This window comes from Stigmatopora argus, chromosome 15 (genome assembly GCF_051989625.1).
Source record: "Stigmatopora argus isolate UIUO_Sarg chromosome 15, RoL_Sarg_1.0, whole genome shotgun sequence".
In the NCBI taxonomy this organism is placed as follows: domain Eukaryota; kingdom Metazoa; phylum Chordata; class Actinopteri; order Syngnathiformes; family Syngnathidae; genus Stigmatopora; species Stigmatopora argus.
In genome coordinates, this window is record NC_135401.1 from 11,776,189 (window position 1) to 11,798,618 (window position 22,430).

The 22,430-nt window shown below is 40.0% G+C and overlaps 3 protein-coding genes across 7 annotated transcripts in view; 2 read left to right on the forward strand and 1 right to left on the reverse strand.

The window, feature by feature from the left end:
* Nucleotides 1-4,071: 4,071 nt before the first annotated feature.
* On the forward strand, nt 4,072-13,070 carry LOC144090134 (b(0,+)-type amino acid transporter 1). 2 transcript variants are annotated; one of them, XM_077621457.1, is made up of 6 exons: nt 4,072-4,770; nt 8,276-8,409; nt 9,966-10,095; nt 11,000-11,124; nt 11,222-11,309; nt 12,621-13,070. In XM_077621457.1, exons 1-6 carry the CDS (start codon nt 4,072-4,074, stop codon nt 12,849-12,851), a joined length of 1,407 nt encoding a protein of 468 aa, XP_077477583.1. In that variant the 3' UTR covers nt 12,852-13,070. The 2 variants fall into 2 exon arrangements, with proteins under 2 accessions (XP_077477583.1, XP_077477582.1); XM_077621456.1 differs by lacking the exon at nt 4,072-4,770 and adding an exon at nt 6,012-7,118.
* Nucleotides 13,071-15,013: 1,943 nt separating this feature from the next.
* adprs (ADP-ribosylserine hydrolase) lies at nt 15,014-20,344 on the reverse strand. The gene is made up of 6 exons (XM_077621700.1): nt 19,849-20,344; nt 18,696-18,792; nt 18,396-18,603; nt 16,953-17,140; nt 16,765-16,865; nt 15,014-15,877 (listed from the first exon to the last, which is right to left on the reverse strand). The coding sequence occupies exons 1-6, from the start codon at nt 20,024-20,026 to the stop codon at nt 15,501-15,503; spliced, it is 1,149 nt and encodes a 382-aa protein (XP_077477826.1). The 5' UTR covers nt 20,027-20,344; the 3' UTR covers nt 15,014-15,500.
* A 936-nt stretch (nt 20,345-21,280) lies between these two features.
* The window catches only part of LOC144089881 (zinc finger MYM-type protein 4-like), a 28,557-nt gene continuing 27,407 nt past the window's right edge, over nt 21,281-22,430 (forward strand). For all 4 annotated transcript variants that reach the window (XM_077621108.1, XM_077621111.1, XM_077621109.1 and 1 more), the window contains exon 1: nt 21,281-21,449. In XM_077621108.1, coding sequence (XP_077477234.1) covers nt 21,411-21,449 — 39 coding nt within the window. In that variant the 5' untranslated portion in view covers nt 21,281-21,410. The remainder of the gene's footprint in view (nt 21,450-22,430) is intronic.

A 22,430-nucleotide genomic window follows, 5' to 3' on the forward strand; every position in this document is an offset into this window, starting at 1 on the left:
GTCACCGCAGACGGTGCTCGCCACGATCGGAAGTCCTGGAGCCAGTCTGCTGGTTTGGGCCTGCTGTGGCCTATTGGTTATCCTGGCCTCTTTTTGCTACGCTGAACTGGGGACTGTGATTAGAGAATCAGGGGGGGAGTACATCTACATTCTCAGGACTTCAGGCCCACTCGTGGCCTTTCTGTTAATCTTCAGCTCTGTCTTATTCGTGAGACCCGCCGGGGTGGTGGGGATCTCGCTTAGTTTCGCTCAGTATGCCGTAGCCCCTTTTTACTTGGATTGCGCGCCTCCAGTTTTGCTGGTCAAGTGCGTGGCTGCCGTGGCGATTCTCACTTTAGCTGCAGTAAATTGTCTCAACGTTCGCTTCGCGATGTCAGTGCAAGTGTTTTTTATGGTGACCAAAGTACTGACGCTGGCGGTCATAATAGTTGGAGGCATTGTAATGCTTGCCAGAGGACACACCGAGAACTTTCAGGACTCCTTTGAAAACTCCAATATTGGCATCAATCCAATTGGAATTGCTTTCTACCAGGGATTGTGGTCATTTGACGGCTGGAATAATCTCAACTATGTGACTGAGGAATTAAAGCGTCCCGAGGTACGGTAAATTATTCCAAGTTTTCACATTTTAAAGTCAGCCATGGTGTTCTTTTTATTGCACACATATATTTTCATTATGGTAGTAAAAAGAGATGCAGATCAAACAGTTGTAAAATGATATGCATTTGCAAAGATAGGGTTCAGGAGATAGTGTGTATTGTCTGTCGTTGTGGTTATTAAGGTCAGGTCAGCAAACGTATCGGGAAGTGGGTTGTTCTTGTTTGTTGATGTTTCACATTCAATCCCACAATTTCTTTACTTTTTTATTTATTTATTTCCTTACAGACTGTCCATTAACTTTGACAAGTTTCTTCCAAATACATTTAGTACATATGTTTGAAGATGGTGGCACGGTGGTAGAGTGGTTACCACGTCCGCTTCAGTTCTGAGGTTAAAGGTTCAATCCCTGTGCGGTTCTGACCTTCCTGTGTGGAGTTTGCATCTTGTCCCAAGGCCTGTGTGGGTTTTCTCAGGGTGGTCTCCTTCCTGTGTGGAGTTTCCATGTTGTCCCAGGGCCTGTGTTGGTTTTCTCAGGGTGGTCTCCTTCCTGTGTGGAAATTGCTTGTTGTCCCAGTGCCTGTGTGGGTTTTCTCAGGGTGGTCTCCTTCCTGTGTGGAGTTCGTATGTTGTCCCAGGGCCTGTGTGGGTTTTCTCAGGGTGGTCTCCATCCTGTGTGGAGTTTGCATGTTGTCCCAGGGCCTGTGTGGGTTTTCTCAGGGTGGTCTGGTCTCATCCCATATCTGCAAAACATGCAAGGGAGGCTGGTTGAACACTCTAAAATTATTCTTAGGTATGAGTGTGGGTTTTTTGTGTGGATTTTTTGCTAGGATTATTGAAGGGAATCTAAAATTAAATCGGGTATTGTTAAAAGTTCGGATGTCGGGCTAGAACAGTCTCATAATGAGCGCACACATGACACCAAACACACACATTTTTGATACACGCACAGTACATCTGACACGAAACATACATTTTGGGATTTGGAAACACTTCTGACACATTCGCATTTATCAAATACATCATTGTTAATTTATGTGTTGATCTCATTGTTATACACATTATACTGAAGATGGAATTTGCAGTTTAAAACAGGTGACACAAGACAATCAAATGAAAATACTAAAGAGTATACTAGACCACACGTGTCAAAGTGGCGGTCCGGGGGCCAAATCTAGCCCGCCGCATCATTTTGTGTGGCCCGGGAAAGTAAATCATGAGTGCCGACTTTCTGTCTTAGGATCAAATTAAAATGAAGAGTATAGATGTATATTAAATTTCCTGATTTTCCCCCTTTTAAATCGATAATTGCTATTTTTTTAATCCATATTTTCTTTGTTTTTAGTTCAAAAATCATTTAGTAAAATCTAAAAATATAGATATATATATAATATTGTTTTAGATCTATAAAAAAATGAATATTCAGGGACTTTAATCCAGTCCATTTAATCCATTTATAAAAAAAAATCTAAATATTTTATCTAAAATGGTCCGGCCCCATGAAATCGAGTTGACGTTAAAGCGACCCGCGAACCAACCCGAGTCTGACACCCTTGGACTAATACATTTTGATTGATAAATTGATCATTTATTATTTATTTTTAATGGGCACTGATGAATTTGAGTGTGTTTTAAGAGAGTAAAAAAATAAGAGAAACATGAAACGAGGCAAAGAGCCACATTAAATATGATAATAAGCAAATAGCCGAATTCATTTTGGCCGGTAGCCGCATGTGGCTCGAGAGCCGCGTCTTTGCCACTCCTGGTGTACAGCATCTCAAGTCTTTTTTCTTTCTTTTTAAAAGCCTTATTACATATATTAACCCATTTTTTTATTCATGCAAAGTTGTCATGCATGTTAACAACAGTCTTTACTTTTGCCCGATTAAACAATTTATTACGTTTTGCCGTGCATTTAAGATCGTTCAGTTGCTTAGACATGGAGAATGGGAATCTGGGAATTCTTTGTGTAGGCTTGTTTTAGTTGTTTTTTTCCCCCTGTTGGTTAGTGACTGACTGTCTTGCATACCAATTACTAGTTATTCACTCACCCTGTGACAAAACAATTCCTTGGGGCCACTTTTCCTATTGGATAGGCGGACGTATGGTTTGGAATTCAGTAAATTGCTCAAAACAGATTATGCTTCGAGATAGCTTAACATAGATGGTGTCTTTTACATTTCTTTGCACACATTTTTCTCTTTATCCGCTAAGCACTGTACGTACTTGTGTTAATAACAGAAGGAATTCATTTAAAATTACAACTTAGGAAGCCGGCTGTATTCAGTAAGAAATGACTTGTACAAAAAAAGAACAGTTGTCTTTACAACTTTCAGGTGACCTTGTAGTTTGTAAATATAGGTAAACCTATATTTAAAATGGGAGACAAACTCAAGTTTTGCTTCATAGTCAAAAGGTTTTGGATTCGGATCTCAACTCAGGCCCTTTACATTTTTTTCATATTACTTTATTTTGTTTATTGGTTTGTATTAGGTACACAAGAGGCAAATAAGGCAATACACACACAAAAAAGCAATGCCCGTGTAGCACCCAGCATTCAATCTTAAAACACAGGTAGAAATAATCAGAACAGTGATCTGTTGTTGTTTCTTCAATAAAACTTTACTGTTATGGGGAAAATCTCCCATGTTTCAAGCTATGTGCTCCAAGGCATCAATAATCGAATACCGATACTCTCTTTAACATGTCACACTTGCTATGTGGATCCAGGCATCAACAATCGAACACTGATAAACACATCCAATCCAAACCAGCCGCACACCCACAACACGCGATCACCAATAAATCAAACACTCAAGCATGTCACACCCGCACAAAATATTGTCACATTGGATTGGATTGGATAAATTTATTCATCCCATATTCAGGAAATTTCATTGTGACAGTAGCAAAAAGGTGATTAGACAGAACAACAAAGCAAAAGCACAAAGTACAAAGCAAATCAAAGTAAATGGGATCATTAAGAATCGCCAAATCAAATCATTAAGACAGAAAAGCAGCAAAAACACAAAACGAGCAAGAGTGGACGGAGCTACCGCCGCCGGCTGCCACTTGAACGGCGCCATCTTGGTTGCGGTAGCTAAAACGGATACAGACTCAAAAAGACGTTGTAAAGTTGGACAAAAACTGGAACACATGCTATTATAGTCAATTTTCTTGCCCGCTCTTTGAACATGATTAAAAATGAGGGCACAGCAAATTGAACCTGCTATACAAGCTTTTCACTCACATCTTTACAATGTAGCAAAGTTTCATTTTAAGTACACGGTGATAACACGCTTAATTGGGTTGCATGTTGTCACGTGCACACTGAATGGCTGTGTTAGTGCACTATGTTCAAAGTAATAATTAGCCCACTTGTTAAGGAAACATTGGCTCGCAATTGTTTGCACAGATGTATCATTAATCAATGCCTACCCTGTGTGTTGAACGCTACTCTAAAGTGTTCCCGAGATGGCAACTGACGAACACGGACTCAACCTGAAGAGGGATGTCGGAATCATCGGAGCCGTGTCTTTCATCGCGGGGACCATGATTGGTTCCGGGATCTTCATATCACCCCAGTATGTCATCTCCACCATTGGCAGTCCGGGGGCCAGTCTCATTATATGGGCCTTGTGCGGTCTGCTCGCCATGCTGGGGGGGCTCTGCTATGCTGAACTGGGAACGCTCATCCCAGAGTCCGGCGCCGAATATATTTACATGCTGAGGACGGCGGGGAGAGTGGTGGCCTTCATGTTTGTTTTCAGCTTCATCACGGTCATGAGACCAGCTAGCGCCACGGGGATCGCGCTCAGCTTTGCCGAGTACGCCGTGGCTCCGTTTTACGCCGGCTGCCCCCCGCCGCAGCTGCTGGTAAAGTGCGTGGCTGCCGTGGCTATCATTGCTCTGGCCCTGGTGAACTGTCTCAGCGCCCGCCTGGCCACCGTCATCCAGGTGGTCACCATGATCGTCAAAGTGCTGGCACTGGCGGCGATCATAGTGGGGGGAGTGGTGATGCTCTTCCAGAAAGGGACTGGGAACTTTGAGAACGCCTTTGATGGGACCAATCTTCGTGTCAGGTCCTTCGGCCTTGCTTTTTACCAAGGCTTGTGGTCTTATGACGGATGGAACACTTTGAATTATTTAACTGAGGAACTCAAACATCCAGAAGTAAGACCAATAAGATTGAGTTTTTGGGAAAGCCATTTGCAAATCATTCTATCTGGTGTCGGTAACCATATGGAAGGGGTGCTCATCAGAGTAGGATTTGATCCTGTCTTTTAGTTTCCTTCAGGTCTGAACGTGGTCTCATTTGTACTGCAACATCGCAATGTGCCCACCGCAATGCTTTTTTGAACATGCATATCTGACTTATTTAAGTCATCTCGTTTTCTGGACCGCTTTATCCTCATTAGAGTCGCGGGGGGTGCTGGAGCCAATCTGTCTCCGGGCCAGAGGCGGGGGACAGCCCGAATCGGTGGCCAGCCAATCACAGGGCACTAGGAGACTGACAGCCATTCACACTCACACCCATACCTAGGGGCAATTTAGAGTGTCCAATCAGCCTACCATGCATGTCTTTGGAATGTGGGAGGAAACCGGAGTACCCGGAGGAAACCCACGCAGACCATGCAAACTGGATTTGAACCCAGGATCCCAGAGCTGTGAGGCCGGCTGTGCTAATTATTCGCTTCACCGGGCCGCCTTAGGCTTTCATCAGAATGTTAATTGTGATGTTGACAGCCTCGGCTAACATAAACGACTCTTCACAGCTGCTTGTTAAGTTGTTCCTTTAATATTGAACAGATAGAGCAGGGGTGTCAGACTTGGGTTGGTTCGTGGGCCGCTTTAACGTCAACTTCATTTCACGTGGGCGGGACCATTTTAGATATAATATTTAGATATATTTTTTTAATAAATGGATTAAAAGAACTGGATTAAAAGCCCTGAATATTCAGTTTTTTATAGATCTAAAACAATGTTTATTTTAGCTTTTTTTATGTGTTTAGATTTTACAAAATGATTTTTGAACTAAAAACACAGAAATAATTGATTAAAAAATTACAATTATTGATTTAAAAGGGGGAAAATCAGGAAATTTAATATACATCTATACTCTTCATTTTAATTTGATCCTAAAACAGAAAGTCGGCACTCATGATTTACTTTCCCGGGCCACACAAAATGATGCGGCGGGCCAAATTTGGCCCGCAGACCGCCACTTTGACACATGTGAGATAGAGACTTGCCGCATCTCTGCTTAATTTCAGCACCTCTTGTCGGTAATGAGACGCGTCTCAGCTGCTTTCCCTTCAATAGAGGTCCAATCCAGTTTAACTTCCCAGTTGAAATCAATTACTAGATGTCTGGTTCAGTTAATCAGTGTTTTAAGTATCAATTTCCCTCGTTTACTAACTACTACAACACATACTCTGGCTTCAGCTAGTTGTGAATGAGTAAAGATGATGATCAAATACATTTTCACTCTAGTGACCCTTGTCCCTGAAAAGGTTAAAATTGTGTTTTCAGATGATTAGTTTTGAAGTAACGCCAGCGCTTTTGTTCTTTTTGTTCAGCAGTGTTTTTTACCTTGAAATTCTGATGATGAAATCCTTGTCGGGTTTAATGATTTGTTTAACGAGCTTTTTATGTTCTACATAAGACTCATGCATTCTGTGTCTCATTCAGATAAGACAGTCTGTCGTTATAAACATTTTAAGGAGAGTTTTATAGCAGGTACTTTAATGTTTTGCTTGCCCTCTCCAGTGTTTCGTCCTTTGCTCTTAAGAGTTGCGATTCAACATTTGGAGTTTCAGCAGCGTAACGTGAAAATGAAAAGGGAAATCGGCTTGATTGGCGGCGTGGCGTTTATTTCAGGAACCATGATTGGATCCGGCATATTCATGTCGCCCCAATTTGTGCTGGCCTACGCAGGAAGTCCGGGATCGAGTTTGCTAATCTGGGCCCTTTCCGGAGTGGTGGCAATGTTTGCCGCCTTGTCCTACACCGAATTGGGAACCCTTCTCCCCGAGTCTGGGGGCGAATTTATATACATCCTGCGGATCTATGGGTCATTTCCCGCTTTTTTTGCGGCAATTACTTTCATCTGGATCGTGAAGCCTTTTAGCGCTGCCGCGATGGCAATCAGCATCGCACAGTATGCAACGGCGCCGTTTTACAGTGGGTGTGATCCCCCGCAGCTCATGGTCAAATGTGTGGCGGCTGTGGCTATACTAATTGTCGCTATCGTCAACGTTTTGAACGTACGGCTCGCTGTGAGAATCCAAGTGATTTTCCTGGTGGCCAAGGTCTTAACGTTGACACTTATTGTTATAGGGGGGATTGTCGCCGTTACACAGAGCAGCAATGTCGTTGTACAAAACTTTCATGTTGAGAATACATTTAAAGGGACGCAGTACTCTTTTAGTACGATTGGGATGGCTTTTTATCAAGGACTGTGGTCATATTCTGGCTGGTACAATTTAAATTATGTCATTGAAGAACTGAAACGACCTCAGGTGAGATGAAGGGGAAAGGGAGGGAGGGGGGTGTTGAGTGGGTGTGAGCCATAATTCAAGGTTCAATTGAACAAATGTTTTATTGATGTGTACTGCCTTTTTGACTGAATTCAAATGACAACAGCACAATGTAAAAATCCCCCTACACACATTCTTTCAATGCATTCATTTTCTGAACCGCTTTATCCTCACTAGGGCCGCAGGGGGTGCTAGAACCTATCCCAGCTGACTTCGGGCCGGAGGCTGGGGTCACCCTGAATCGGTGGGCAACTGATCGCAGGGCACGAGGAGACCACTCACACTCATACCTAGGGGCAATTTAGAGTGTCCAATCAGCCTACCATGCATGTTTTTGGAATGTGGGAGGAAACCAGAGTACCCGGAGAAAACCCACGCAGGCCCGGGGAGAACATGCAACTCCACACAGGAAGACCGACCTGGGTTTGAGGCCGGCGTGCTAACCAAAATTGAAAATTGTGATTCAGGAGGTGTCTTTTACGAAAGAAATCGTAAAACTCAACGATTTTAAGAGTCCATCTTATATGCGGAGCCGGTCAATATGAGAGAAAATACTGTGACCGGACGTTTGGTCACCGGACGTTTGGTCGCCCGGACGTTTGGTCGCCGGACGTTTGGTAGAACGGACTTTTGGTAGAACGGACGTTTGGTAGAACAGGTTCAAATTATGACAGAGAGTTTACTGTTGAAACCAGCTCTCAAAATTGTAATCATGAGCGAGTGAGTTTAATATCTAAATATCTACTGTTGACAGAGAGTTTACTGTTCTCAAAATTTTTATCATGAGGGAGAGTGAGTTTAATATCTAAATATCCAAGCGTCCGTTCTACCAAACGTCTGGGCGACCAAACGTCCGGCGACCAAACGTCCGGCGACCAAACGTCCGGCGACCAAACGTCCGGCGACCAAATGTCCGGCGACCAAACGTCCGAGTACCAGAAAATACGGCAGTAGATACCACCCTATAATACCTAGCTACCAAGTTTCAAGATGATTGGTTCACAAATGACTGAGAATTACGGCTTCAATGTTAGTGTTCACAAGAACAACAACGAGCTGAGTGGTGACGCTACATGCCTTCAGCTTGGGAAAAAATGTGTTCAATAAAGTTTCACGCCATTCCCTGTTTTCTTTTGCAGGTAAATCTTCCAAGAGCAGTAATCATTGCCATTTCGCTGGTGACTGGCTTGTATCTTTTGGTTAACGTCAGCTACCTGACTGTGATGACGCCAAAAGAGCTCATTTCATCCAATGCCGTGGCAGTCACATGGGGGTGAGAAGCACCTGAAATTTTTTTCATTTTCAAATCAATCGATTTCCACTGTCTTGCTTTCTTTTCGACTTGTCAATCATTTGAAGGATTCACATGTTTAATCTGCGTCATCATACACCAAGGGTGTCAGACTCGGATTGGTTCGTGGACCACTTTAACGTCAACTTGATTTCACGTGGGCCGGACCATTTTAGATATAATATTTAGATTTTTTTAATAAATTGATTAAAAGAACTGGATTAAAATCCCTGAATATTCAGTTTTTTATAGATCTAAAACAATGTTTATTTTAGCCTTTTTTATATATTTTTAGATTTTACAAAATGATTTTTGAACTAAAAACACAGAAAAAATGGATTAAAAATTTACATTTATTGATTTAAAAGGGGGGAAATCAGGAAATTTTATATACATCTATAATCTTCATTTTAATTTGATCCTAAAACAGAAAGTCGGCACTCATCATTTACTTTCCCGGGCCACACAAAATGATGCGACGGGCCAGATTTGGCCCCCGGGCCGCCACTTTGACAAATGTGTCATACACTCATGAAATATATATGATAAATGCAGGGGTGGCGAACAAGTTAGACACAAAGAGCCAACATTCTAAACTGAGAGTCAAAGAGCCATCCACACATCAGAAACAGTATAAAAAAAATCCAATCTACCAAATTATTTTTAAATAGAATTTATTTATTTTTAATGGGCCCTGAGGAATTTGTGTTTTAAGAGAGAATAAAAATCTGAAATATGAAACGAGGCAAAGAGCCAGAGTGTACAAAAAATGATAAGAACCAACTGGGAGCCACATGTGGCTCGAGAGCCGCGTGTCCGCCACCCCTGGATTAATGTAAACAATGAAGTATTAATGAAGCGGCAACTCTATAACTACTTCAACTGTACTGCCTCGGGTAAAAGGTACTAAAAAAGCAGGGCCCATCACGTGAGATTTTTATAACATTACATATAGTATTAGAATGCCATTATTTTTCTATGGTGGCCTGTCTTTAAGGCAAACAAATGCCTTGTTTAATGACTTTTGCAAGATAAATGAGTGTTTGACATTATTTTACTTTTATTTTGAAGTAAAACTTCAAAATAAAGAACATTCCAAATGTTGAATAAGCTTTAACATTGCAAAGTAGTACACACATTTTACTCAATAGACGCCATTGATGATGCGAGACGTCCAATCCATTTGAAGTGGGAGGATACCATCAAATGAACGAATGTTTTTCAATTGGATTGGACGTCTACTATTGATCGATCTGTACCAAAATCGTCCCAGGGCAGCCATGTTGGTATATGAGACATTTCCATTAAAGTCAATGTGTTGACATTCAAATTCAATCATAACTATCTTATTGGTCAGCCAATTTTAAAGATTATTTTATAAATATTAAAGCATCTATTTGAAGTGGTTCAGATCCAGTGTTCAGTTCAGATGGATTGGACGTAGTGATTAACTCATTGAAACCGCATTCAATTTCTGCTGATGCAAATTTGAGCCCATAAGGAAGTTTTGCGAAAATCTGCGATGTTTTCTTCCACAGGAACAAAGTGTTAGGATCCTGGGGGTGGATCATGTCAATAGCCGCAGCTTTGTCCGCTTTTGGGTCACTAAACGGGACATTCTTCAGCGGTGGTCGGGTGTGCTTTGTTGCTGCACGCGAAGGACACATGGTGAGAATCTTTGCAGTTCCTTAGTGTCTGTTAACAGCAAACAGGAGAGAGACTTGACGGCAATGCGCTCGTAACATAATATGAACTTTAAATTTAATTTAAATGAACTTAGATTACTATACACACACACTTAAAAATAAGTTTTAATCTTACATAGCACTAAATTTAAACCTTCTTGTGCAATAACCGAGACAAAGATGCTAATTTATTCCACCGCAGCTTTCGAGTCGGAACATCCTGGCTTCTCCATGCCTCAGAACCGAATGTTCCAAGTGACTTTCCTGACTTGTTCAAGTCAAGGATTCACTTTTTCAGATCCATGCTGAGCTCCTTTGACTTTCCCATTGTAGCATTTGTGGGCGTTTGCATCCAACGAGCCCTATTTAAATGGCCTCAGAGAAGTCACCAGCTGTAGTCACTCATAATCACTCACAAGAAGTTAAGAGGCCATGCTATGAAGCTCATTTCACTGACACAACTTTCTAAGTCACCAAAATTGCTAATTCGTGTTGCTGTATGTATATTTTTGACCCAGCAGATTTGATCACTTTTTTTGTTAATCCATAATAAAGTCATAAAAGAACCAAACTTCATGAATGTTTTTGTGACAAAGAAGTATCTGTTCCAATCACTCTATCAGAGAAAAATCAGAGTTGTAGAAATAACTGGAAACTCAAGAGAGCCATGACATTATGTTCTTCACAAGTGTATGTAAACTTTTGACCACAACTGTACTCTGCAACACTCAAGGTATTCCTGTACAGCATTTTCAAAACAAACCATTACACCACCACACTAATTTAACAATTAGATGAAGCATCACAAGTGAATTTGAGTTTTTTTTCTGATTGCATTACTCCATTTAAATGATTCATTGTTGTAGCACTAACTATTTGTTTTCTAGCCGGATATTCTCTCCATGGCTCACGTGCACAGACTGACTCCATCCCCAGCACTCATTTTCACCACCATTGTCTCCTTGCTGGTGCTCATCCCCGGAGACTTTCAGAGTATCGTCAACTTCTTCAGGTGAGCGCAGGTTCAGAATTCCCACTGAATGTCTAAAGAAGAAAAGCATACGTCATTTTTCGGTTGCCCAAAATGAATCTTTCCTTTTATTTGCAAGTTTCACTGCCTGGTTTTTCTATGCCATCACGCTGTCTGGGCTTCTCTACCTCAAGATTAAGAAGCCTGAGCTTCCAAGGCCATACAGGGTGAGTGGCACTTAGTTTATTTAACCCCTTCAGAGACAGCGCTCACTTCAAAGGACACCTATTGAAAAATTATAATTATAGTCGTTAGGAAAAGGGGAACTGATATTTAAAACAACTGGTGATTGCAATAGACGTTCCATCCATTTCAATTTATGGATTGGACAAAAGAGTCAAGCGATGGGAAGTCACAAGAGATTTATTTATAAAACAAAGCAAAAATAAAATTGGAATTTGTGTCTTTTTCAATTCAATACAATTTGTTTAGTTTATTTATTTTATTTATTATTTTTTGTATTAGTCACAGCTTTTATTTTAATTGTGTGTGTGTGGCTTTTTTTTAACATACAGTGGTACCTCTAGATATGAGCTTAATGCGTTCCGGGATTGAGCTTGTGTCGATTTACTCGTAACTCAAACGAACGTTTCCCATAGAAATGAACTAAAAACAAATTAATTCGTTCCAACCCTCTGAAAAAACACCCAAAAGAGGATATTGGATTGGAAAAACATTTTTATTTGTTCTAATTCACCATCTATTAACAAAGTAACAAATAACTAGTGGTTTAATAGTACTAAAATGTGTTTAATAGTACTAAAATTAGACAGATTTTGTGGAGGGGAGAGAGAGAGGGACAGAGAGAGAGACTTTTTGCATGGCAACACGCTCGTAACATAACATAAACAAATTTAAACGAACGTGGGTTACGATGCAGACACACTCAAAAATAAATTTAATCTAACCTTACACTAAACTTAATTCTAATTTTGTTTTAAATTTTGATACCTTTCTTCTCCCGGGTTGGCTCTATTTGCCCCGCCTCCACACTGACTTTCAGTCAATATCGAGGGTTGTTTGAGTTTGTCTTCCCTTCAAAATATTCCCAAAATGATGCACACAAATGTCCTCACATTAGGATAACGCACGACCACTTGCCAACGAGAAGTGGTATATATACGCCATTCGCACTGACTAACGGGGAAAAAAAACACTGAAAAAATGCAATGCTCCGCCCAGTGCTCGTAGAGACATTACACGAGGGAGTTGCGACCAGAGAGACAGTGCCCATGATGTTCTTATGAGCAGCCTCTCGCGTCCGCTGTATGCTCGTAAATCAATATTTGTCTCGTATCTCAAGATAAATATTTGCCCGAAATTTTACTCGTATCTCAAATTGCTCGTATGTCGGGGCACTCGTATGTCGAGGTACCACTGTACTATATTTTCAAATTATTAACCACAAAAATGGCCACAATTGGCCCCTGGGCCCCAAATTTGAGACCCGTCCTATACATATGAATTTTTACCTTCAGGTTCCCATTATACTGCCCATACTGGTCATCATCGCAGCAGTATTCCTCGTGCTGGCGCCCATCATTGACAATCCTCAAATCGAATACCTTTACGTGACTTTATTCATCTTCAGCGGGGTCATCATCTACGTACCCTTCATTCATTACAAGCTATGCCCAAGCTTCTTGACCAAGATGACCATATTCCTGCAGCTGTTTTTAGAGGTCGCTCCAGCAGAAAAAAACCTGTGATGTGACCTCAGAAATGTCAATTTCCGGCTTTTCTAACTGTTTCCTGGACATTACTCGTGTTTACATTGTTTCAGTAGTCGATTCCATTTTCTAAAACATGTTTATATATTTTTAGGAGCCATTTATGTTGAAAGAAGCTGTACATTTACCTCACAAAGCACATTGTTTTAAATATTTTTTTGCATTGCATTTGAATAAAAATTAATCCAATCAACCGTCCATATGCATTAGGGCACCTGTGTCAAAGTGGCGGCCCGGGGGCCAAATCTGGCCCGCCGCATCATTTTGTGTGGCCCGGGAAAGTAAATCATGAGTGCCGACTTTCTGTTTTAGGATCAAATTAAAATGAAGAGTATAGATGTACGTATATTAAATTTCCTGATTTACCCCTTTTAAATCAATAATTGTAATTTTTTAATCAATTTTTTTCTGTGTATTTAGTTCAAAAATAATTTTGTAAAAACTAAAAAATATATATAAAAAAATCCAAAATAAACATTGTTTTAGATATATAAAACACTGAATATTCGGGGCTTTTAATCCAGTTCTTTTAATCCATTTATAAAAAAATAGGGTGCATTAGAGTGAGATTTTAAAGATGTTTTTAGATTAGTGTATTAACCATTATCCCCCAAATTTAAAATGTAAATACCAACTCAGATTCTTTAAATTATTAACGTTTTATTAAATAAGTTTCTCATGAAAATGACCCAATGAAAAAGCATCAACAACTCACTGTGCAACTTTCACATGACTAAATTTTGATCGCCACGAAACAGGGAAGAACAGGAGTATAATGGAGAACATACTTAGGAATTGCCAGTAATTTTTGGAAAAAAAATAGTGTGGGAAAGACCTATGAACAAAAGACCACCAATAAGTGATGCCCACTTGAAAATCAAAAATGTTTTTTCTCAAATTGCCCCAAAATCGATAATAAAGTGCTACTACATGGTTTCCACGGGTCAGTTACTGCCAAAATAAGAACAATAATGATAATACAGTTGGAAAATAAAATAAAATAAATCAGCATATAAGTGAATACTAATATTAAACGGTATACTATAATTTTAAAACATTTCCCATCATCAGGGTGAGAAATACCTTGCAGATCTCAATTGAATAAAATTGAAAGAAAGCTTGTAATTCTTTGAGAAGGGAAGTATAAAATATTCAAAATGTCCACCAGCTATGCATACCGCCATAAAAACAGATAGCAGTTGTCATAGTTCTTTCTAAGGTGATAATAGACGATAATTCCAATCTTATGGCACCCAATCATCCTTCAGTTGTGAATTATTGAAGCGGGAGGGTGGTTTGTTCATTCATTTCTACCCCTTTCACTTGAAATAAATGGGCAGCTCGTGCAGCCAATGAGATTTAAAAGAAAAAAAACCACTTTGTTCTTGCTCTGGCCGCCATGCACCATCCCACCAATTAGTTTATTACTGGTAGACGCCCAATCCATGTGAAAAGGGAGGGTATCACGACAATACGTACAAAAACATAACATAACAACTAAGTTCTATTTCATAAGTAAAGTGCCTGAAATGCCAGTGAGTGAACTGTTCTGAACTGTGACGCAAAAGTGGGGCTAATTTACATAATAACCATTTCCATCCATTATTGCCAGCTACGCTGATCTGGACAGCAAAACAAACTCCGAAAAGAATTCCATTTAAAGTGGAGTGTAAACGCGTGTTAAAAATCACTTGCATTCTCCGCTATAGTAGTCAACAATCCATGTGAACAGGGAAAGCTGACGGTGAAAGAGATTTATAATTCTGTTTTGGACAAATATTGTGAGACACCTTGGGTACAATTTTAAATGATTAAAAAATAAAATATTTCCGTCAACCACTTGATCCCTCAATTTACACTCAACAATTATACATTAAAAAAACATTGTGGGAATACATAGAACCTAAGAATTATATAGAGATAGAGATTAACAAATAAAACATTTAAAATCATAAATTAAAAATAAACTAAAAATTGAAAATATTTCAAATAATTAAAACTAAATAGTCAAAATTAATAATAATATAATAATAATCGGACATAGGCTTTGTCATCATTATTGACTCGACAAAAAAGCCAAATTGTCATATTAGAAAAATTAGAAAAAGATGGAAAAGATAGAGAATATTCATTACAAATAAAATAAATATTTTTGTGTGAAACTAAGAAATAAATAAAAAGGAGTGATATATGTATATTTTTTTCACTGATTGATTCATTAAATAAAACTATATTTCTAATTTTAGGGTTCTTACTTTTATTTTTCAAATTGAATTTTCAACATGTATTTTTTAAGCAATACTATTTTTGATGTACCATTTATACAATATGTATTCCTCCAATGCTTTATGCATATTTCTGAACTCTTTAGCTGTCATTAACGGCAATACAAATTTGTTCATTGGCTTCCAACCCTCCCACACCAAAGCAATTGGACAAATCTCAACTGAATTCACACAGCAAGGATGATTTGGACCCAACGCAATTGGACACCTAGCGTCGTCGACGGTACTAAAAGACTTAAATTCAGCATCAAGAAGTTAATGTCCTTTGCTCTTTTCATCAAATCAAATATTTCCCATTGAATACACTGAGATAACCATAGTAGAGAAAATTTTTGCTTGTGCTTTACTTCTGCCTGCCGTTGGACGACTTTTGACAGTTGTCAGCCGCGTCTTCACTGCTCTGGTTGCCTGTTCTTTTCTCGCTCCCTTGCGAAACTTGATGGTAGAGCATGTGAAGCCGCCCCGCGTTCACATCTGCGTCATCTGCCCCCTCGCAGCAACAGATCCAGGGCTGAGGAATGACCTCGATGCCATAGTGAGCTCCAGCGATGGCCCCCGCCATGCAGGCTATGGTGTCTGTGTCCCCTCCCAGCGCCAAACTGTAGGCTATTGTCCGCTCCAGTCCACCGTAGTTTTCTGGAAGGTATTCCCTTGGTTGCAGGCAGTGGAGAACACAAAAGATGGCAGTTGGTACTGATTGGAGTGCTGCAATGCCATTACCTACAAGGAGAAAACTGGTTTAAGTAGAGAACAGCCGTGTGAGCCTGATGATTGTTAAAAGAGTCAGATATACGCATTCAAAGAAGTATTTTGCCCTGGGTACATTCCGGTGTTGCGGTACAAACGACACATCTGAGCTGAAATCAATCACTTTTAGCTTGATTTCGAGATACGAGCTTAATGCGTTCCGGGACTGAGCTCGTATGTCGATTTACTCGTAACTCAAATGAACGTTTCCCATAGAAATGAACTAAAAACAAATTAATTTGTTCCAACCCTCTGAAAAAACACCAAAAACAGGATATTGGATTGGAAAAACATTTTTATTTGTTCTAATTCGCCATCTATTAATAAAGTAACAAATAACTAGTAACTTAATAGAACTAAAATGTGTTTAATATTATTAAAATTACACGGATTTCGCAGAGGGGAGAGAGACGGACAGAGAGAGGCGCTTTTTTGCACGGAAACGCGCTCGTAACATAACAAACAAATGTAAATGAACTTGGATAACAATGCAGACACACTCAAAAATAAATTTAATCTAACCTTACACTAAACTTAATTCAAATTTTATTTTAAATTTTGATACCTTTCTTCTCCGGGTTGGCTCTATTTGCCCCGCCTCCACCCTGACTTTCAGATGCAACGTATCGAGGGTTGTTTGCTTTTGTATTCCCTTCAAAATATTCCCAAAATGATGCACACAAATGTCCTCACAATAGGATAACGCACGACCACTTGCCAACGAATAGTATATACGCCATTCACACTGACTAATGGGAAAAAAACACTGAAAAAATGCAATGCTCCGCCCAGTGCTCGTAGAGACATTACACGAGGGAGTTGTATCTCTTGAGAGTAGATTTTTAAAGATGAATACTCACCCAGCTCTGAGATGACCTCCTCTATGGTGACCTTGCCAGTGTTCATCAAATCTCTGACTCGATGAAGACGGTTGCAAAATGGCTTCTCTGCTTCCTTCAGACTGCGCCGACACACCAAGGGACAACCGTTACACAAAATAGAATCCACCAATATTTCCTTACGTGTAGTGAAGCATGCAGTCACTGACATTCTGGCATCGTTGCGTGACATCTCATCCCCTTCAACCTCTTCCATCTCCGTGATGAGCGTGTTGATAAACATCTGAGGCAGATCCAACGCACCCTGGAGCGCCAGGTGGACGGCTAATGCTTGCAACACGGCCCCGTTGTAGCCCAGGGAGCAGGAATGAGTCAGCATGGCGCCCAGACGAGCAAACTAACAAAGTAAGAGGAAAAAGAACAAAACATTATAGGTCGTATAACCAGAATAGTCAACTCTGCTTAAGTGGGATCTTTTGACTACATATGCTAAATAAATATTGCTTTGATTTTAGGTGGCTATCCCCAAAATCTAACTCCACCCAGCATCGCTACAATGTACACAACCAGCGCATTTCATGTTGGGGCCATTGAAAAATTGTATTAAATGTATTATTATTATTATTATTATAACTTCATTTTTGTGACAGTATTTTCAGAAAAAAAATGCACTCAATATGGACCAAAAGTCTTTAATTCTGTTTTACACACACAAACATAGTTTAAGGAAGACTGTCATTTCCTTTATTCATCCATCATTTTCCGTACCATCTTTCCACGATAACGCACTCGTAATGGAACAAACTAATTTAAATTAACTTAATATATACAGACACACTAAAACATACGTTTAATGTAACTTTATACAAAACTGAATTCTAATTTTGTTTTAATTTTTTTTACCTTCGTTCTGGGCGGGTTAGCTGTATGCCACGCCTCCACCCTCACGTTCGCTATCGATAGGATGTTTGTTGTTGTATTCCCTTCAAAATATTCCGAAAATGATGCACACAGATGTCCTCACAATAGGATAACGCACGACCACTTGCCAACGAGAAGTAGTCTTGAATGAGCGATCGCGGGAGCTAGCAGGCTAAGGAAGGAATAACAGCCTACCCACTATTGATTGTGGCTAATGAAGTTTTATTCTGAGAAAGTGTGCCATTGCCTATCGGTGTTGTGTGCACGACTATACGTCATTACCCAGAAAGCCCTCTTTTTGCCCGCGCATGCGCGTTGTGCGTTTCCTGGTCGATGCGTAGGAGAAACTCCTCTGAATAAATCGTTCAGTACACTCGTAGATATCTGTTATACACGAAAGAGATGCGGCAAAAAAAAGACAGTGCGTACAATGATAAACAGCCTCTCATGTCATGGCCACCTGGCTTAGTCGCATCGCGAAATTTTGATCGTATCTAGGGCGAATTATTCGATCGAAATTTTCATCGTACCTCGAGCATGTCGTAGGTAGAGCTGATCGTAGGTCGAGGTACCACTGTACATAGCAAATAATCAGATGCCTAACATTTTTAATAACACTATTTACTTTGAAAGACCTGATGCTGCTGCCGTTGTATTCCTGTTTGATGCCCAGAAATTGGTGCCTACCTTGCAAAAAAAGCACAGATCCTGCAGTTCAAACATCATCTTACCTTTTTGACATCAGCTGGATCAGGGAAGGCCAGAGCAAAGGGAGCTGCCCTCATTGCGCCACCATTCCCAAAAGAGCCCCGGCCATTGAACTGATCCCTGGCTGGCTGATAAACATCCGTGAGGTGAGGCGACGCCAGTTTCTTTAAGACTTGGATCACCCCAGAACCATAACCTCGCCCCGGGGATATGCTGTACTCCTTTGCGAACCTGAAGGAACATGGCATGTGTGTGCGATGAAATTGCTATTTTAAAAGTTCACATATTTAGTGAATTACATGCACACATGGTGATTTATCTACCTGCGAGCCATGTCTTGCTCATCGAAGCCAGACCGGGTGAGCAGAGATTGGACCACACAACGAGCCATCGCCGTGTCGTCGCTGTATTCAAGGATACCTAAAAAAGAAAAGTGCATATTATTGTATTTGTAAAAGAGGAAATATGTATTTTTTTATTTTTTTTACTTATTTATTTCCTATTTATTTATGTCAAAAACGTATTTTCCTGTGTCTGTATTCTCACCCTCTTGCTACTGTGACAATGAAATTTCCCGAATATGGGATGAATAAAGTTACCTAATCTAAAACTAAGGACACATTGGCCTCACAGTTCTGGGGTCCTGGGCTCAAATCCAGGTCGGTCCACCAGTGTGGAGTTTGCATGTTCTCCCCGGGCCTGCGTGGGTTTTCACCGGGTACTCCAGTTTCCTCCCACATTCCAAATACATTCATGATAGGCTGATTGGACACTAAATTGCCCCTAGGTATGAGACCGAATGAGAATTGTTGTCCGTCTCCTCGTGCCCTGCGATTGGCTGGCCACCAGTCAGCTGGGATAGGGTCCAGCACCCCCCACAACCCTAGTGAGGATAAAGCGGTTCAGAAAATGAGATGAGAAGATGCTGTGTCTATAAAAATATATTTTGTGTATATATGACACACAATTTAGCCAATTATTTTTGAGACATTCGTTTCCTGTTCCCTTTTTCCCAATATGAATTCTCAATGCTTTTATTTGCAAAAATATACTGTTCCGTCCATTAAGTGGTTCAGAAAATTAACGAATTTCCTGAGGAGGTACAAAGGATTTAACATTTATCATGTATTGGATACATTATTTAGAATTTTACTGGTTTAATTGGAATGGCACTGGATAGGTATCTGCAAAACATATCTTGATAATAAAAAAAATCTGAATCGGAACAATTTATAGTGCAAACATTTATATCGTTGACTGCCACTCCTTCACACAGCCACAGATTCCAGATCAGCTGGTGACTCTTTTAGGGCAATGTATGCCAAAGTTGTATTAACCAAAGGTTGATATCAAAACAAGTCATTTTTAAAGCACTGGATCGTTAATCCCCGTCAATCACAGCCAATGTTTGAATGACACAGGAGAAAAAGAATAAAGTTTATTGGATGGGAGTGTGCATGTACTGCTGCCACTCACCATTTCCCTTGGTTTCGTCGTCCAGACTGTTCATGTGTTGCAGGACGTTTTCCATGGGAACCTCCTCAACTCCCTCGAACTCACCCCCGACACAGTCGCCCAGCACAGCCGCGACCAGAGCACCCCTGAACCGGGACAGAGATGTCGGCCCCGCCGCTGCCACGATCGCTCTTGCCATTCACGCGGTGGTCACGAAACGTGCCCGAGTGAACTGTTGAGCTAAATGACAGTATTTGACTAGCCTGGATATAAAATGACAACAACTGTCGGCTCGTCAGTTCGTCTACTATTTCCGGGTAACGACCCCAAACGACAAGGCTAACAAACGGGAGACAGGAAACGAAATAACTCTGCAAAGCATGATATCAAATGGCATTAAAGTTACCCAATATCGTCAACCTTAAAGCAGTAATGTGTACAGAAGCTCTTTTATATCTTTAGAAATGCAAGTTACATTTTTGTAAAGACAAAGGATGGAAGTCCATATGCCTTTTTTGCAATGTTTTCAGGTAATTATTGCCCTCTGCTGGACAGGAGTAGTAGCGCTTCATGTTTGGGTGTTTTTAAATCTAGTTCTAATGTTTACAAAAAAGAAAAGCCCATAACAATTAGACAACCAAGGCTAAAGTTTAATTTAGTCATTCATTGTTACAATAAATGATAATTAATTAGATTCAAATCTGAGCCCTTGGTTTTTCTGCTATTACGTTAATTACAGCTAATGAATTGGACTATTGGTCTATTGTTGTCAATGGCAGATAATGAGTTAACATTTATTTCCAAGAAAGTCACAATAATTTCTTTATTTTTAAGAAAGGGTGCACTGAAATATTCTTGTAAGAAAGGCAAAAGTTGTTGACAGTTCCTGAGAGTGCAAAAAAATCATCGATTTTCTTCATTTGATATTTGATTGATATTTTTGCTTTAATAGTTGTTATTGCGAGATAATCATTATTAATGATGTATTAATTATTCATTATTTGTTTATTATTTATTATTGATTACTTGTTTGTTTGTTTGTTGTTATGTGTGCACTTCGTGGTGAAGCTTTACATCTCATTATACTTGTATAATGACAATAAAAGCATACATTTCAATTCAATATCGCAATTCATATCAGGAAATACCAATATTTCCCAGCCCTAATACTAACACAAACAGATCAAACGTGGTATTTGTAATATTATAAGTGGGAGAAATCAGTCGGGAAAAATTTTTATGCTCAAGGAGTGTTTCATACATATAAATAAAATAAAAAAAGAGTTCGGAATAAGTAATTTAGTAGAAATTAACGTTACTTTTTTTACCTGTGCAAGTATTTATTTACATCTAGTTACGAACAGAATAATGGCGAACCTAATTGGTACTACAAGTCTATTCTATTACGTTCCTCTTCTACAATAGCATCCTTGTTTTTAATTTTAATGCTATATTGCCTGCATTGACTGGACTAGGAAGAAGCGGCAGGCCCGGAAAGAGGGGAGGAGGAGACGGACGTTTTTGGTTGGGGTGCCGCCGGGTTGCGAGTGTTTGGAAGCCCAATGACTGCAGCATAATTAAAGATGGCCGACTCGGAGGAATTTAGAATCAAGCGATTAATGGTAAGCAAAAAATGCACCGTGTGCGATATTCACATCTGGGCATGAAAGACACCGGGTCAAGTCATTCCTATCGTCCGTCCACGAACTGTCATTAGCCCCTTTTCCTGTTTTTTTCGCAGTGTATTGACGGGCGTTCGGCTAAAAGCTAGTTAGCTTCTAGCTACTATGTGTTGCTAGCTCGCTGTTCTTCAGCATGATGCGAGCTCCACGTTCAACATCGCTGGCTCCGAATTTGGTCACTAAAATAAGACAGCAGCTCCCTAAGTTTTAAATAAGGCTATTTTCAGTAAGTAAAATCTGATAGCTCTATAAAACTGCGTTTTTCACGGTGATTTACCTCCCCGCCCCCAACAAACCTCTCACAAGGGGCTTGCATGGACAATGAAAACGTTGTATAAAGTACTTTATTCGAACGTGATCATTCAAGGGAGTCGGGTAATAGTACTTTACACTGCAAAGCTTTTTTGGGTCCATACAGTGATTGGGGTTAAACAGCCACAATGTAAGAGACGGGACAAAGTGAGGCCTGCAATCTATCCAATTCATTGTAGTATTTGACACCTACTGTATGGATTAGATCGTTTTTTGGTGCTGTCATTACGTCTATATTTTAAGGCAATGTCATAAATAACTTCATTGAAACCGTCATTCGCGTTAAAAATGCAGGAACGTCCATGCATTTACATCAAATGCTTCCCAAACATTCAATGAACGTAGCCTAGGTATTTTGCCTAAATGTCTATTTATGCCAACGTCACGATTATCATCTTCCACCCATCGTCAATGCAGTGTTAAATACATGTTAATTACATGTATGTTGCATAAGGAAAAAGGTTCCTCATCCTTATTGGACAGTTAAACTGCATGATGGACCAGTGGTAGGATACCTTAACATTTTTGTTTTCAGCCTTGTTGGACACCTAAACTGCTTGATGGACCAGTGGTAGGATATCTTAACATTTTTGGTGCAATGTGTTTTTA